This window comes from Heloderma suspectum, chromosome 11 (assembly GCF_057233095.1).
Source record: "Heloderma suspectum isolate Gila_16-S chromosome 11, 16-S_ref, whole genome shotgun sequence".
NCBI classification, from domain to species: Eukaryota; Metazoa; Chordata; class Lepidosauria; order Squamata; family Helodermatidae; genus Heloderma; species Heloderma suspectum.
In genome coordinates, this window is record NC_139468.1 from 39,077,164 (window position 1) to 39,093,745 (window position 16,582).

At 43.7% G+C, this 16,582-nt stretch overlaps 1 protein-coding gene across 3 annotated transcripts in view; it reads left to right on the forward strand.

The window, feature by feature from the left end:
• The first annotated feature begins 201 nt into the window (after positions 1-201).
• The window catches only part of UBAP1L (ubiquitin associated protein 1 like), a 37,956-nt gene continuing 21,575 nt past the window's right edge, over positions 202-16,582 (forward strand). The window contains exons 1-4 of one of the 3 annotated variants that reach the window (XM_084817449.1): positions 202-818; positions 5,276-5,346; positions 7,107-7,261; positions 13,737-14,483. In XM_084817449.1, coding sequence (XP_084673575.1) covers positions 7,130-7,261; positions 13,737-14,483 — 879 coding nt within the window. In that variant the 5' untranslated portion in view covers positions 202-818; positions 5,276-5,346; positions 7,107-7,129. Of the gene's footprint in view, positions 819-5,275; positions 5,347-7,106; positions 7,262-10,190; positions 12,558-13,078; positions 14,484-16,582 lie in introns of those variants that run through there. The other 2 variants (XM_084817450.1, XM_084817451.1) reach the window with 2 other exon arrangements.

Sequence of the window (16,582 nt, forward strand, 5' to 3'; positions counted from 1 at the left end):
TTCTATAAACTATCATAGATAAAACAAGCCTGAAAGGAGTCCCCCTTTCTCCCCCCGCCTTTTATCAAAATTATCCTTGCCTTATTTATTTGTTTTGTTCATTTATAGTGCTTTTATACCACTTAATATAATAAAATCCTTAAGGGTTTACATAAAAATACAAGATAATAATATAAAAACAAGGTATAATAAATAATTAAAACATTACAACAAAAAGACAATAAAACAGAGCAGTAACCGCAGATGGTGACTGTAGCCATGAAATTAAAAGATGCTTGCTCCTTGGGAGGAAAGCTATGGCCAACCTAGACAGCATAGTAAGAAGCAGAGACATCACCTTGCCGACAAAGGTCCGTCTAATCAAAGCTATGGTTTTCCCAGTAGTAATGTATGGCTGTGAGAGCTGGACTATAAGGAAGGCTGAGCGCCGAAGAATTGATGCTTTTGAACTGTGGTGCTGGAGAAGACTGTTACGAGTCCCCTGGACTACAAGGAGGTCAAATCAGTCAATCCTAAAGGAAATCAACCCTGAGTGCTCATTGGAAGGACAGATACTGAAGCTGAAGCTCAAATATTTTGGCCACCTAATGCGAAGAGAAAACTCTCTGGAAAAGACCCTGATGCTGGGAAAGACTGAAGGCAAAAGGAGAAGGGGACAGCAGAGGATGAGATGGCTAGATAGCATCACCGATGCAATGAATATGAACTTGAGCACACTCCGGGAGAGAGCGCAGGACAGGAAGGCCTGGCGTGCTGTGGTCCATGGGGTCACGAAGAGTCGGACACGACTGAACAACAACAACAAACATCCATTACAGGTTAGGGAAAGCTTGTGTGAATACGTGTGTTTTCAAGAGGTGTTTAAAACTTGCTACTGTTTCTGCCTCTCAAACCACATGTGGGAGAGTGTTCCAAAGGGCGGGTGCCATGTGCTCTTAACTGACGACATCCCACTGGTCATGGCATGACCAGTAAAACCTTCTCAGAAGATCACAGGGATGAACTGGGTATAAGGGGGTCAATTGCTATCCTAGCCTCAAGTCATTTAGGACTTGGTATGTCAACAACAAAACCTTGAACATCTCTCAGTTCCTAAATGGTAGCCAGTGCAGTTCTTTTAACAGAGGAATAATATGTGTATATCTAGGTGGTCCACTGAGCATCCTAGCTGTTGCAGTCTGTACTAGCTGCAGCTTCTGAACCAGTCACAAGGAAGCCCCACATACAGCGCATTACAGCAGTCTAGCGAGGTTACCAATGCCTGAGCCACAGTGACTACTGGTTCAGGAATGGGTGCAGTTGGCACACCTACTGAAGTTGCTGGTGGATACTCTGGGCTACTGGGGTGACCTGGGCAGTCAGTGATAAAGATGGATCCAGGAGCACCCTCAAGCTATGTACTGTTCCTTCAGAGGGAGCGCAACCCAGTCCAGACAAGGTAAACAACCCTATTCCCTGATCTGGGAACCGCTCCCCCCATAGGATCTCTGCCATGTCTGTCTGCACAGGATTGCACAGAGTAACTCCCACGTGTTCTAGAGCAACTCCACTGAATTAGCCTCATGACACCAACACGACGACAAGCCAGTTCATAAAAATGGCTTCTCCGCATAAGTGATTAGGCTGCTTATTCTCTTGGAAGACTTGTGATGCAAGTGTAAGCCCTCAGGCAGCTCTAATCATTAGCCTTAGTAAAGTGAGCCAGGCATTTCACCTGACTTCCTACGTAAGCACTTACGGATCCTAATGTGGGATAGATAGCCAACAAGACCTTGCCTCTGCAGGACAAGCAGCGCTGGGTGGCTCCTTTCTAAGGTAAGCTTAACTTTGCATAGGAAGTATACTGAGGGACAGTGGGTGGCTATTTGGGAGCTGGCCTTTTTAGTAGTAGCCCCCCTGTTATGGAATACCCTCATAGAGAGTTCTGCCTGTCACCAACTGTGTTATCTTTCTGGTGCCAGGCAAAACGTATTTATTCTCTCAGGCCTTTTAATCCCCTCTATATTTTTTGTTGCTATTTTAGGTGGTTTTAGTCATGTGATACTTTCAGATCTTGTGATGCGTGTTGTTTTAAGCCCTGCTGCTTTTAATTGCTGATTTAATTCATTGGTGTATTATGCTGCTTTTGTTTGGATTTATAAGGATTTGGATTTTATTATATTTTATTGTATGTCACCTTGAGAGTTATTAGCTATAGCACAACTAATACTAAGCTAGAAAAAAAATGGAGAGAAAATTTCTGGTAGTTTACAAACTAGCATGTCCAACTCCCATGAAGTACAGGCTCAAATCCACGTATACCCTTATTGTCTTGTAAGCTTTTTTTGGAGGGGGGGGGAGTATTCAATTTTCTAAAACTGATTATATCTGGATAGGAGATGTAATACGTATTATGCCTACCTTGGTTTTTAACTACACTGCTAAGTATCAGTGTACTAATATTTATTGTCAGTGGCTGTGTTATGTTATCAGTTACTGTGATTATAGCCTTGCTAGCATTTCTGGAAGGCAAGCTCATATCTTTGGCCTGGTGTATTTTAGTGAAATCTGGTATTTTCTAGTGGCAAGCGTCTTAATTTTCCCCTAAACAGAAATTTCTAGAAACATGACTTCTCATAGCACTATGATAATATTTCACTCTTAATTCAAATTAACATAGAATAAAGGATGTCTCCCATCTAGCCTTAATTGTTACTACTTCAGATTTTGCTTAGTATCAAATTGTTAGCTGTTGGGGTTGTGCTAGTTTCCAGATTAAGGGTCAGAAGTGCCATGTGTTGCATGTTTTAAAAGGGGAAATCATGGCTTGGCATATCCATAATTTAAACTTCTTTCTCTTTCAATCACCAACATCCATGTTGACTTGAAGTGCTTCTGTACATTTAGGAACAAGCAGTATGAAGTGTTCACTCCATAGCCTTGTATGTTGTAGTTACAACTTCCATCTGAAGTGACTGATAGTATCTCACTATAGTTCCATGTCTAAACATCACTTGATCAAGTCAATACCGGGCTGATTTTGTGCTGCATGCATTTACATTTAGGTTAGGCCATGCACTTACAGAGCAAGTTGGCCACCAGTTCTGCTTAGCATTTATGTCCTAGGTTGGGCTGTTCCTTTCTATTCCGGAAGGAAGGGTTGTAAAGTACCTTGCTTTTTAAAATCAGGGGACTGTGTGGCATTGGACAGTCCACTCCCAAAGTATTGGAAATAGGATAGTATGCTATGCTGGGGCCCTGTAATTGGACTGGGAGTTCCTAATCCTGTATTCATGGTGAAGCTGGAGGAGTGGACCTGATCAGTGCTAAGCAGTCTAAAAGAGTGAGATGAGTAAAATGGGCTCGGTGTGGGAAATCGCCATTTCAAGTGTGAAGAAGGATATTGGGTGACGATGAAGCTGCAAAATGTCCCCCCACCATAACTGCTATTTTTATTACACAGAACTGGCAGTGGACTGCTAGCCAGTATGCAATCCTTGTGAAAGCATTGTGTCACTATGGATGACCAAAGAAACAACTTCATTATTTATAATTTCCAGTTGTGCTACTTATAATTTCTGTCCCACCTTTCTGATGTGGAATGATCATCTCCATGGCAGTTTAAATAAAATAATAATACCAAAATACAATTAAACAATCCAAACTATTGAAACATGCAGTTAAAACGCCAATAAGTCACAAAGCCAGGCAGACGGATAGTCACTACTGTCACGTAGCTTCACTGTGTGAAACAGAAATGTGTTTTCAGCGCTTGTCTCCTCCCCACCCCTCACCCCAATCGCGACACTTTTATTCCTCTTGGCTTATGTGGAACCATCTTTCACGTCATAGCAACAGATGGTCTAAGCCCTGGCTAGGGTTACGAATGCACTGCATGTGGAATGTATTAACAAAAGTACATGTGCAGTAATATGGCAACGAGTCCATCTGGCTTCCCCGTGGTAGCACCAGGAGACACAGTCTTTGCATTAGCCTTTCAGCAATAACGCCTTTGTGGAGATTGTGAACACTAATGTAGTTCAGTTACATTACGAAAGATAGTCAGTAGGGGGAACTTAATGTTTCATTCTGGTTAAAGGTAATTTAAGGAGGAGCTACTAGAACTCAGAAGGAAGGGGGGCAAAGTGGATTGTGCAGTATAGGATAGAACAAAATTTGTGCAAGCTGTTACCAGTTTTCAGCAAGCATCGAATCGGCTTAAGAAGTGGAAGATGCCAAGTAGGTAAAATATTGGGCATATGCGAGTGTGGATTTCACAGGTTTTTCAATCGGAACCCGCCTGGTTCGAGCTGACAAGGACTACTAGAGTGGTGCAAATGCCTGAATAATTTTTATGAACTGCTCAGAGAGCTTCAGCTATGGGGCGATATAGAAATATAAGAAATGAAATGAATATGAGGCATATATAGCCCTGATTCACACCAGCTCTGAATATGAGGCAACTTGGGTTGAAGGCAAAATGGGCTGGTCTAGAGGCTTTGGACCCTCCTTGGATGGTGTGGGAGTTTGGGGTCCCAATTTTATACCTTTGAATCTCCTCCAAGCTCTCCATAAAAGGAAAACGCCAGTAAGGGGAAGGCAGAGAAGGGGACGGGAGGAGGGGAGGTTAGTGCTGGTGCACACGTTCTCTTAAAATAAGGTCACCGTGATTGGACTTCTTGGTTCTGAAATGAAGAGGAACCCAAACCCAGTGGAGGCTGGTGGCTCCAATGTCAGTGGGGCAGTGAATCCGATCTGGGTTTCAGTCAGAACCAGTCAGAACTTTAAGCTATTCAAGGTGTTATGCTCCTTACATAGCTCCTTTAGAGTTCTGACTGGTTCTGTCTGAAACCCAGGGTGGATTCATTCACCGACTGACGTTGGAGCCACCAGCCTCTGCTGCCCAAACACCTGTCTTCCAGAAAACGTAGTGGGATCAGGCACTGAATGGGTTTTACAGTAGTGTTTGCTGGATAACACTGTGTGTACTCATGTAAGTGTATCACTGGCTGTAATCCTATATACACTTACCTGGGAGTAAGCTTCATTGATCCCCATGGGGATTGTCTTATGAGTAGATGTATATAGGATTGTGCTGTTAGTCACACAACACAACAACAAAATATTATTACAGAGTGTTGCCCAACAACCATTGTTCCAAGCAAAAAGGTGTTTTGGGTGCCTCATGCACATCCAGCTTTGAAATCAGCTTTGGATTTAGTGTCACTTTGGAGTTAATTGTGCAGAAAACAAAACAAAAAAATTAAAACCTTCAATACTGTTTTTTTATTCATAGCTTCGTGGCTCAGTGGTAGAACGCCTGCTTTGCTTGCAGAAGGTTGCAAGTTCAATCCCCAGCAAGTCCAGGTAGGGCTTGAAAAATTAAAGTGGCTACCACAAAACCCCATATACCTATTTAATATTTGGCAAGCTTCAACCCTCAGAAGGGGCTGCTGTACCTGCAATTTCCATCATTCTGCCAAAAAAAAAAAAAAGTATAGGTATTTGTTGATTTTCCCATTATAGTCAATGGGGAAGACACTCCAGGCTTTGGAAAATGAGGCAAAAGCTATTCTTTGGAGCTAAGCAAAAGTGGGATGTCATTCTACGGCTCCGAGCTGAAGGGAGACTCCTAGAAGCCCTATCTGTGTACAGCTCTAATGTCTAGGCCCTGTATTAAGCAGAAAGGATTCTGACATGAAAAAAGATAATTTCACCTACTTTTTCACCTTTCCCTCGGGACCAACACAGAAACCACCACCTAAAGTAATCAACTAGCTGCCCTGATTTGCAAAGTGAAAGCAATTTAGGTAAAAAAGAGAAAATAGGGACAAACTGGGCTAGTTCTCATCTGAGTAGTAAAGCTATGTTTGGGCTACATCATTTCAAACAGCTTGATTGGGGCTCACATGATGGAATGCTTCTCTGTCAGGGTTCCCCTTATGACCTGGACCCCCTGAGCAACTCCTTAAGGATCTATTGACTCCTTAAGAGTCCCACCTTCCTTCTTTTTCCTTCCCCTTTCCAGTAACATGGGGTTTAGGCTGTAGATGTGGGATGATTGACACTCTAGACATATGGGGTTTAACCACAACAGTTCACTGGTAAATTAAAGCAAGCAAGCTACAACTAAAGGTAATTATGGAATAGAGCTTAGTGATACAAAAGGCATTAAGAGAAAATAAAAGTTGCAAAACGCAAGTTGCTTTACCCTAGCTGCACTTAGACTTCTCTGGGCTGCTTCTTCCTGTTCCCTCTTCAGGCTCTGGTCTCCCCAACTCTCATTTTACTGGCTCTCTCACTCTTATTTATATACCCTCCTCCCTCAAAACCAAAAGTACTGCTTCAAACCTGAAGAAATGAGACTTAACTGGGGAAATGAAACTGAAACTTAATTGGGGAAATGAACTATTCCTCTCAGGGATACCCCCTCCCAACAGAAAAACCCAGGCCTTTAGGCCTGATCTTATTCTTTGCCTCTGTAGGCCTCACATCCTCTATACCAAAAAATTGTCCTTCCACATATAAAAGTAGGTAGAAGGGTAAGCTAGAGCCTTTCTTCTTGATGTGCTGCCTGCTACTCAGAGTACAGGGATCATTTTGGGTGTGGAGGAGCATTCCATCATGTGAGCCTCCACCTGCAGGCTGAAGTGGTACAGCCCAGACCCAGGTCAACCAGTTCAGTGAGAACTAAGCAAAAGGTTCAAGCACATCAGAAAGCCATTGAGTTGCCCTCGTATGTTTACCAAGTTCAGACGGAAAAAGAAGTCCTCCCTGTATACCTGAAGATTCACCCGAACCCATGGCTGGACATCTGTGAGAGTGTTATGTGAAACTTTTCCATCTGAGCTGGATGTTTCTGTCACCGTTGGGGTGAAATGTCTCCTGCATTTCATTGCAGTTGGGTTTTAAGGAGTGGTTTTTGTATAGGGTACAATCCACCAACAAGTGCTCCTGGGCAAGCCACATCTATTGAGTTCTTCTCATTCATTTCAACAGGGTTGTGCAGGAGGACATCTTGGTGGATTGTGTTCAAAGTAACATTGTGATGAGCCACAAGTGTTGAGGATGAGCTGAAACAGAAACGTAAATAAATCAATTCCATCTCTTCTTATTTATTCTATTAGAGTGTAATGTAACAAGGGGTGCCATGAGTTGCCTGGAAGACATACCTTTCAGAACGACCATAAGCTTTGTAGACAATTCCATGGGAGAGGAGAACTTTGTGTCTGCCCCTGAGTTTGAGATGCCAAACTGTGCCGAGATCCTGATGTGCGCAATGGTAAATCAGTTTGTTCCTTCCTTGTGTAGATAACAGCAACAACAATGTTGATTCTTTCATGTTTCTAATTATTTAGCTATTTCCATTTTCTGGATTAACAGAGGCCTTTTCTACATGAGGCTTTTATCCTGCACCTTCACCGAGGCTTCTGCTTCTGGATTCTTTGTAGGATTAAGATCAGCTCTTTTATATGTGCTTTTTTCCAGGGGTTTTCTTTCTCTGCCTTTCTATGTTTCATTATACAACCACTAGATCGTGCTGTGGTATAGTGCAATTGCGCAATTACAAGAGACTCTCATTCCGCCATTTCTAAATAATACCAGACTTTCCACATTAGGAAAAAACACACTATAATGGTAGCAAAACACAGGAAAGGCCCTGGAGGAGAATGAAGTCATACAAAGGACCTGCAAACTACCATGAGTGTGCAATCATAAGCTCACAATAAAAGCCTCATGTTGAAGGGCTCAGAAAATTAGAGGCCTGGAAGCTTCTTTAACAAGAATTAAAGCTAGGTCCACTGGCTTTTACCATGCCGTTGTGGGCTGCACAAAACAAACTTTTTTAAAAAAAATAATCTTTTATTGTGAATTTTTTACAAAACAAAACAAACTGAAAAACATTACAAAACCTAAAAAGAAAAAGAAAAAATACCAACAACATATTCAAAATCCTCAGTTTCTAACATTACAATATTTGGCGTGGGGAGGAGGGAAGGAAAAAAAAAGTTACACATAAACTTCGGTAAAAGCAGACCAAATATCTGCATATAAGTCCATTTGCAAGTTACACCTATATACCACTCTTTCAAATGTTGCTAGTCTTGTTAAATCTTCAGTCCATTGCATTATAGGTGGTGAACTTTTATCTTTCCAATATCATACTGTTAGTCTATTAGCAGCCAAAAGGGCGCAAAAAATCCATTTACGCTGACCATGTGTTATGTTACAAGAAGCAGATAAGTAATTTAAGGGAACATTTACATCAGTAAATATTAAAGAGCTTTCCAATATGAAATTAATCCGTACAATGACTTCCTCCCAAAAGGAGGTGGCCGTTGGGCATTTCCAAAACCTATGAATAAATGAAGCACTGACTGCATTACACCTCCAACAATTAGCCGAATTTGACAAGCCTTTACTAAAAAGACGTTGTGGCATCCAATAGACCCAAAACAAAAGCTTCTGCTGAATAAGGCATAACTGAAGATCCACTGAAATATCCGACACAGACCCCCAAATGGCAGTCCATTGATTAAGCAAAATAGGACGTTCCAATTCCCTGTTCCATTCCTGTTGTTAACCACTGGTGTCATATTTATTCATTGATAATAAATGTTTATAAACATGAATCATAGGTCGATACATGTGATCCGCTTCAATAAGTTTTTCTAATAGCGAAGGAGACTACAAGGCAGTAAAAGCAGCAGGACCAAATTTGTTGTTGTTGTTGTTCAGTCATTCAGTCATGTCCGACTCTTCATGACCCCATGGACCACAGCACGCCAGGCCTTCCTGTCCTCCGCTCTCTCCTGGAGTGTGCTCAAGTTCATATTCATTGCATCAGTGTGATGCTATCTAGCCATCTCATCCTCTGCCGTCCCCTTCTCCTTTTGCCTTCAATCTTTCCCAGCATCAGGGACTTTTCCAGTGAGTTTTCTCTTCACATTAGGTGGCCAAAATATTTGAGCTTCAGGACCAAATACCAGCAAAAGTTTCAACTGCGAGTACTGCCATTCCGCTGAAGCCGGCAGATCAAATTGATCTTGCAAAGTTGAAAATACCAAAAACTCATCATCAACCCCCACTAATTGATCTAAAGTAAAGATCATCTTATCTGTCCAGGTCCGCCATAAAAACATTTTCTTGCCAATTCTTAAATATGGATTTCCCCATAAAGTCAATTTGGCATGGGAAAATGGATCAAACTGTAATTGACGTGACATTATATGCCAGACTTCCCTAACTGCCAAAATTCTGTGAGGAGCTCTGTCTATGTCAGGAGCGCTCTGGCAGCTTCTCCCAGTAGATTCCAATAGCCAACTCAAGACACAGACGAAAGGATTTATTTTCAAAGCTTTAATCCTTTTACAACTTAATGACTCTTTCAGATGCTAATCACCAGCGACTAAAGCAAGGAACAGCAGGGTAGCCTAAGCTTCAAGTAGTCAGTTGATCCCCGTTTGAAAAAGAGTCACTTGAAGACCCAGAACTTGTGAGCTAGGGAGAGATCCTCCCTCTTTCCCTTGGGTCCATGGGAGGTGGCCGTTGCTTGCATGCCAAACGGGCGCTACGCCTCCTTTCCGCACCCTCCATCGCTTGTCGCTCTTTGCGTCTGCGTCGAGCGTCTAAGAAGCCCCCCTCCCGCATTTCCTCACTACCTGGGTCATTCTCTATCTCTGGAATGCTGGTGGGAGGAATCTCTGCCAGGTGCTGAGCCTGTGAGGGATGAGCTGGCCCCTCTCCCACAGATAGCTGTTCCTTCTCAAAATCCGAACTGCTCTGAGGCTCTCTGGGCTCAGTTTCCACCCTGATAGTCTACCTTGATATGCCAAAAACCTAATATCATCCATTTAAAGAGAGGCTCCAGACAAGAAGATTCCAATACTGACCATGGAGGAAAATCTAATTTGAGTGGAAAAGACCAAAATTTGGTAGAGGTCAGCAAATAGGCCCGATGGTACATAGCTAGATCTGGAAAATCGAACCCGCCTTCGTTAATTGGAAGTTGCATCCTTTTTAAAGATATTCTTGGTGGAGAGGAACCCCCAAATAATTTACGAAAGAAAGCATTGAGTTTTTGGAAATATTTGCCAGGTATAAGTATAGAGATCCCTCATATAACAAAAATAATTTGAGGTATGGTACCCATGGGGGGCCGCGGTGGCTTAGTGGTTAAGACACTGAACTGCAGACCAGAAGGTTGGCAGGACAGCAGTTCGAGACCCGAGTGCCGCGTGACGGAGTGAGCTCCTGTCTTCAGTCCCAGCTTCTGCCAACCTAGCAGCTCGAAAGCAAGAAATTGCAAGTAGATAAATAGGTACTACTTTGGCGGGAAAGGTAACAGCGTTCCGTGCACCTCGGTGTTCAGTCATGCCGGCCACATGACCACGGAAGCGTCTTCGGACAGCGCTGGCTCTTCGGCTTAGAAATGGAGATGAGCACCACACCCTAGTGTCGGACATGACTGGTTGGGGACACCTTTACCTTTTTTTTATTCATCTTAAGTGTATTCACCTTACCCCATAAACTCAACTTTAAAGATGCCCATCTGTCTATATCTTGTGAAATATAATTAATCAACTTGTTTAAATTTAAACTAATCATTTGAGATATATCTGTAGGAATAATTATTCCCAAATTAGTAATAAACTCTGGGCACCATCGAAATTGCCAATTGGCTAATACACCACAGTATATGCTATGTCCAATCGGCATTATTTCCGACTTTGACCAATTAATTGAATAGCCGGACAATTCACCAAAGGTATTAATCAATTTCATCAGAGTTGGAACCAACGACTGGAGTCTCGAGATAAACAACAAAAGATCATCAGCATAAAGACTAGTTTTAAATTCTAATCCAAAATTGATGAATCCATGTATACTATTATTTTGTCTAATAGCACACACCAGGCGTTCCAAACATAAATTAAATATCAATGGGGAAAGCGGGCAACCTTGTCTAGTCCCCCGGCCTGGTAGAAAAAAAGCTGAAAATAAACCATGCACAAAACAAACTTCAGAGGCCCATTGTCCCTTGGATTAAAGAATACCGTGCATTCTCTTTACTGATGTCTTAAGGACTTGGATCAGACATAAGGCCATTGCTCAGTGGTCAAGCAGCTGCTTTGCATGTAGAAAGTCCCAAGTTCAGTCCCTGTCATCTCCAGGAAGGGCTGGGAAGGACTGCTGCCTGAATCCCAGAAAAATTGCTGCCAGTCAGTGTAGTAGACAATAAATACTGAGCTGGATGGACCAATACTCTGATTTCTGTGTTCCTGTAATGCCAAACGATGGTTTGATGTGATGACAATCAGCTTTGAAGGAGCCCCTGACTTAGGCATTCTCTCCTGTCCTGTGACTCTTTCCTCCCTCTTTTCCTGCTTTGGGCAAAGCAAAATTTGCCTTTTTGTCCCAAGTGGCAAACTATAGATTATGGCTTGCCCTGCAACCACACTTTGATCCTGGTTTCCAATTCTGGTTTGCTGGTTTGAACGAAACAGCAAATTACAGCTTGCCTCAAAGCCGGGGAAAGAGAGTCAGAATCTCCAGAAGGGAGGCGGAGGAGGGAACACGTAAGCCAAGAGACTCCTTAAAGTCTTGTTCACATAGCACCAAATAATGGTACTATATTTGAACTAGTCTAAAATGTACATAGTCTGGCTGAAAGGACTTTGCCTAATTAGCGTCAGTGGAGTGCATCTCTTCCCCGCCCCCCCGCCCCATAATGTGTGCAAGTCAGTCTGTGATGAATTAACTTTCCACATGCCTGTTTGAAGTGTGTTTTCATAACATTCTTCATAGCACTGCTTCAGAATGTAATGCTTACATATCTCCTAGGTTACAAACCTTGCCAGGAGGTTTCAGACGTTGCATGGAGGCAGCATTTGGAAACCTGAGTTTGATAAACCAAAGCAATCCCCTTCTTTGCCCCATTGAGCTCCATATTCAGTACATCCCCACCAGTAGGGGGCATTGTTGTACCCTTGAGAAGATTTTCTTCTTCAAGAGTCATCTTAGCAAATCTTCTGCTATTATATTCAGTCGTTGGAGGGCTAAACTAGATGCCACATTAAATCTGTAGTGTGCAGCTGATCCTCACAATTTGTTTTTACCTTGACGTAAGCACGCAGGCTCACAGTCTGGATTGGGACCACTGCATGTGGGTTGGGGAGGTTTAAACCACCTCATCCAGCCACTTTTTCCCCTAAACCCTCCTCATGGGGACTGAAAAAACATCCATTGATGCCAAAGTACTTTTACAGACTAGCCAGTGAAAGACAGTTAAACAGGGGCCACCTGAGCTTCTGCAGCTTGGGTGCACCCATGGAGAAGGCCCCGTCTCTTGTCACCATAGGCAAGACACAGAGAAGTACCTCTCCATCAGATCTTTGACTGGTAAAGGAGGAGGTGTTCCTTCAAGTATCCTGCCCCCAAACTGCTTATGGCTTTGAAACAACCTTCCCCAACCTGGGTTCCTCCAGATGCCTTGGACTACAACTCCTATCATCCCAGACCATTGGCAATGCTGACGGAGGCTGAGATAATTTGTGGTCCCAAACATCTGGAATGATGTAAGTAAGGAATTAACACAAACCTGAAACAAGAATTTTTACCACATAAAACTCAGACTGCATTGAAACATTTTACACTGTGTAAATAAAGCTTCATTTTTACTGTGTGCTTCCAAACCACGCCATTCTCGGTCTCATTTGTTACCAGTAAAAGGGTGAGATGAAGCTAGCAAAGGGGTAAGCCATGGTCTAGGACTCTACACCCACACCGAAATGGAAGGTTCTCTCCTCACGAGGAGGAGGGTGGTGGCAGCATCCTAATAAAGAGGTTGCTTACGTTATAGTTGATGCGTTCCTTCCACACACACTCGCTCTAAGGTATTACCTCAAGGGAGAGGGTGAGAGATTATGAAGGTACTGAAATTCTAGGGCTAGAATCATTACTTGGGCTTTCTTCACATGGAGCTTTTATCCTGTGATTGAGATTGCTCCTTCACGGACGTCTGTGGGCTCTTTACATGATGCTGTGATCATCCAATCCGTCTCCTGCACTAAATGCCCTTTGTTCCTTTTTTAAATAGTTCGCAGATAATGAGCTATCAAACTGTGTTCTACTTCAGTTCCCTTCGTGAAAAGAGAAAAAGTGGCAAGAAGAGGAGTGAGATAAATGAAAGATAATGGAAGACTCAGATCCGGGGAGGGGAGGGGAAAAGGGAGTGTGTGTAAAGGGAGTCGTCGTGATCCTGCATTTAAAAGGGAAGCAGAAGGCCCTGTTTTAAATGCAGGATTTTAGGCTGGTGTAGAGATGCCCTTGGTGTTGTCAAAGTATTTATGAGGAGTGGGGATGTTATATTAATCACAGGTGGGGAAAGGGTGATAATGTCACATAAGCCTCCCAAAACATGTGGTTGGCCAGTTCTGAAAACAGAAAATTGGACTAGCTGGCCATTAGTTTTAACTTGTTTCACATTCTTAGCAATGTCAAACCTTGAGAAAGGACAGCTTTATGGGGCCCAAATAACCTATCTAGTTTAGAATTTTGTTCAGGATGGGGAACCTTTGCCTCTCTAGATATTGTTGGGCTCCCATCATCTCTGACCATTGGCCCTGCTGGCTGGGGCTGATGGGAGTTGGAATCTAATGAGATCTGGAGGGCCATAGGCCATTTAGGTCTAACAACTGTTACTTGTTTGGCTAGGCCAAGAAGTTATTGACTCTCTTCTTCTTACATTTTGATAGCATGATTTTTCACTGGAGAGGAAGGTAATGTATTGGATAGACTCTGCCTCTCAGCAAGAGACTCCCTGGAGTAACGTGGCCACTGATGTCGTCCCAACTGCTCCACCCTGCTGGCTCCTGCTGGTGGACTCTAAAGAAAACTTTGCTGCTGACAGCAGTGAGATGAGTGGCAGCAAAGCCAAGGACACGGCACCTGTCCGGAGAGGTGCGAGGCTGGGCATCCCAGTGGAGAAAGGTAGGCGACTCAGGGACTCTAAAGACAAGGAATCTTCCTCGGCCACTTCTGCAGAAAGTGACAGAGAAGGGCAATTCTTACCCGACACCAAACGTATTCCCAGCACTTTGCCTCAGCTCCTGAGTCTTCCCCAACGTCGACCAAAGACTTCTCCAGTGCTATTGGCTACCGCATCAGAGAGCAGCTGCCCCAAGCCACCTCTGCTCAAACAGAAGCAATCCATACTTTTATTTAACAATATGAAGAATGAGTTGGAAGGAGCAAAGAAGAGGTTCTCTGCTTTCATGCACTCTTTGACCCACGCTTCAACAGAACCCACCTTGGCTTCTGGAGCTTTCTCCCTCCACCAGCACTCCCGGAGCAGCAGGAACCTGAGATATGGATCTGCCTCGGATGTAGCCCTGGTGGGGACTTTAACCCCCACGCCACCACCTACCCCTTGCTGCAGCCCACGGGTGCTTACCGTTGTAGGGTTTGTCCCCCCGATCCAGAAGCACAAGCCCACAACTTCAGTAAGAAACAACTCTATCTTTCTATCTATCCTAACAATTTTTTGAATTGCTTATCATAGAATAGTAGGGTTGGAAGGGGCCTACAAGGCCATCGAGTCCAACCCCCTGCTCAGCGCAGGAATCTAAGTCAGAGCATCCCTGACAGATGGCCATCCACCCTCCTCTTGAATGCCTCCAGTGTGGGACTGCCCACAGCCTCCCTAGGTAATTGGTTCCATTGTCGTGTTGCTCTAACACTCAGGAAGTTTCTCCTGATGTTCAGCCAGAATCTTGCTTCCTGTCACTTGAGCCCATTATTCCGTGTCCTGCACTCTGGGATGATCGGGAAGAGATCCTGGCCTTCCTCTCTGTGACAGCCTTTCAAGTACTTGAAGAGTGCTATCCTATCTCCCCTCAGTCTTCTCTTCTCAAGGCTAAACATGCCCAGTTCTTTCAGTCTCTCTTCATAGGGCTTTGCTTCAAGTCCTCTGATCATCTTCATTGCCCTCCTCTGAACCCTCTCCAGTTTGTCTGCATCCTTCTTAAAGTGTGGTGCCCAGAACTGGACACGGTACTCCAGATAAGGCCTAACCAGTGCTGAGTAGAGGGGAGCTAGTACTTCCCAGGATTTGGATGCTATGCTTCTATTAATGCAGCCCAAAAGAGCGTTTGCCTTTTTTGCAGCCACATCCCATTGTTGGCTCATATTCAGCTTGTGATCTACAACAATTCGAAGATCCTTCTCGCTTGTAGTGTTGTTGAGCCAAGTATCCCCCATCTTGTAACTGTGCATTTGATTTCTTTTTCCTAGGTGCGGAACTTGGCATTGATCCCTCTTAAATGTCATTCTGTTGTTTTCTGCCCAGTGCTCCGGTCTATCAAGATCACTTTGAATTTTGTTTCTGTCTTCCAAAGTATTAGCTATCCCACCCAGTTTTGTGTCATCTGCAAATTTGATCAGCATTCCCTGCACCTCCTCCTCCAAGTCATTAATAAAAATGTTGAAGAGCACTGGGCCCAGGACTGAGCCCTGCGGTACCCCGCTTGTTACCTCTCCCCAGTTTGAGAAGGTCCCATTGACAAGCACTCTTTGAGTCTGATTCTGTAGCCAACTGTGGATCCACCGGATCATTGTTTCCTCTAGCCCACTTTGAGCTAGTTTGCTCATCAAGATATCATGGGGCACTTTGTCAAAAGCTTTGCTAAGTCGAGGTATATTATGTCTACAGCATTCCCACAGTCCACAAGGGAGGTGACCTGATCAAAAAATGAGATCAGATTACAGAGGACAAGACATCCTGGGAAAGTCTGTTGGATAAAGTATATTTTAGTAAGTGCCATTTCACAATATCATAGAATTGCATGATTTCAGACTTGCATGGAAAAAGAAAAAAAAAGGCGTAGAAAATGCCAGTTATCTGCTTTAAATAAAATTATGCACATCAGTTGGCCTGATCACACAGTGGAATTAAGGCCCTGCCTCAGGCGCCAAATTCTGGGCACAATTCAGTGATGGCAAATGATGCCAAAGGCTGGTGGAGTGGGAAGCTCCCTTGCATTAGCACCCTCTCCTGTGATTAGAAGAAGCAGGTTACATTATGCAATATAAAGTATAGTTCAGGGCATGGTCTGAAGGCACAGGAGGCAGCCACCTTGCTGAAGCTAAGCGGGTCTGGGTCTGGTCAGTGCTTGGAGGGGAGACCACCCGGGAACCACATATAGCCACCTTGAGTTCCACAATGGAAGAAAGGTTGGATATAATAAATAGATAAGCAAATGTATGCAATTTAAGAAGAGTGAAGCCTCACTGCAGATATGCATGAACACCGGTTCATTTCTGTATACCCTATGACTGGCAGCCAAGAGTTTGGATGGACTCCATGGCAAGGCATTGCTTTTGAGGTGATGTGAGGAACTAGGTAAGACCTCTGTGTGGCATTGTGGCTTACTTGGCACACAGTTGCCAAATGATGTTGCAGCCACCAAGTGGTGAGCATGCATGAATGAACCAGCCCTTAGATCACTGAACCTCAGCTGTCTTTGGTCACAGTCTGACCTAAGGTGGGTCACACCAGCATCACTATCCCTATACAAATATACGGGGGGAAATTAAAAAGGGA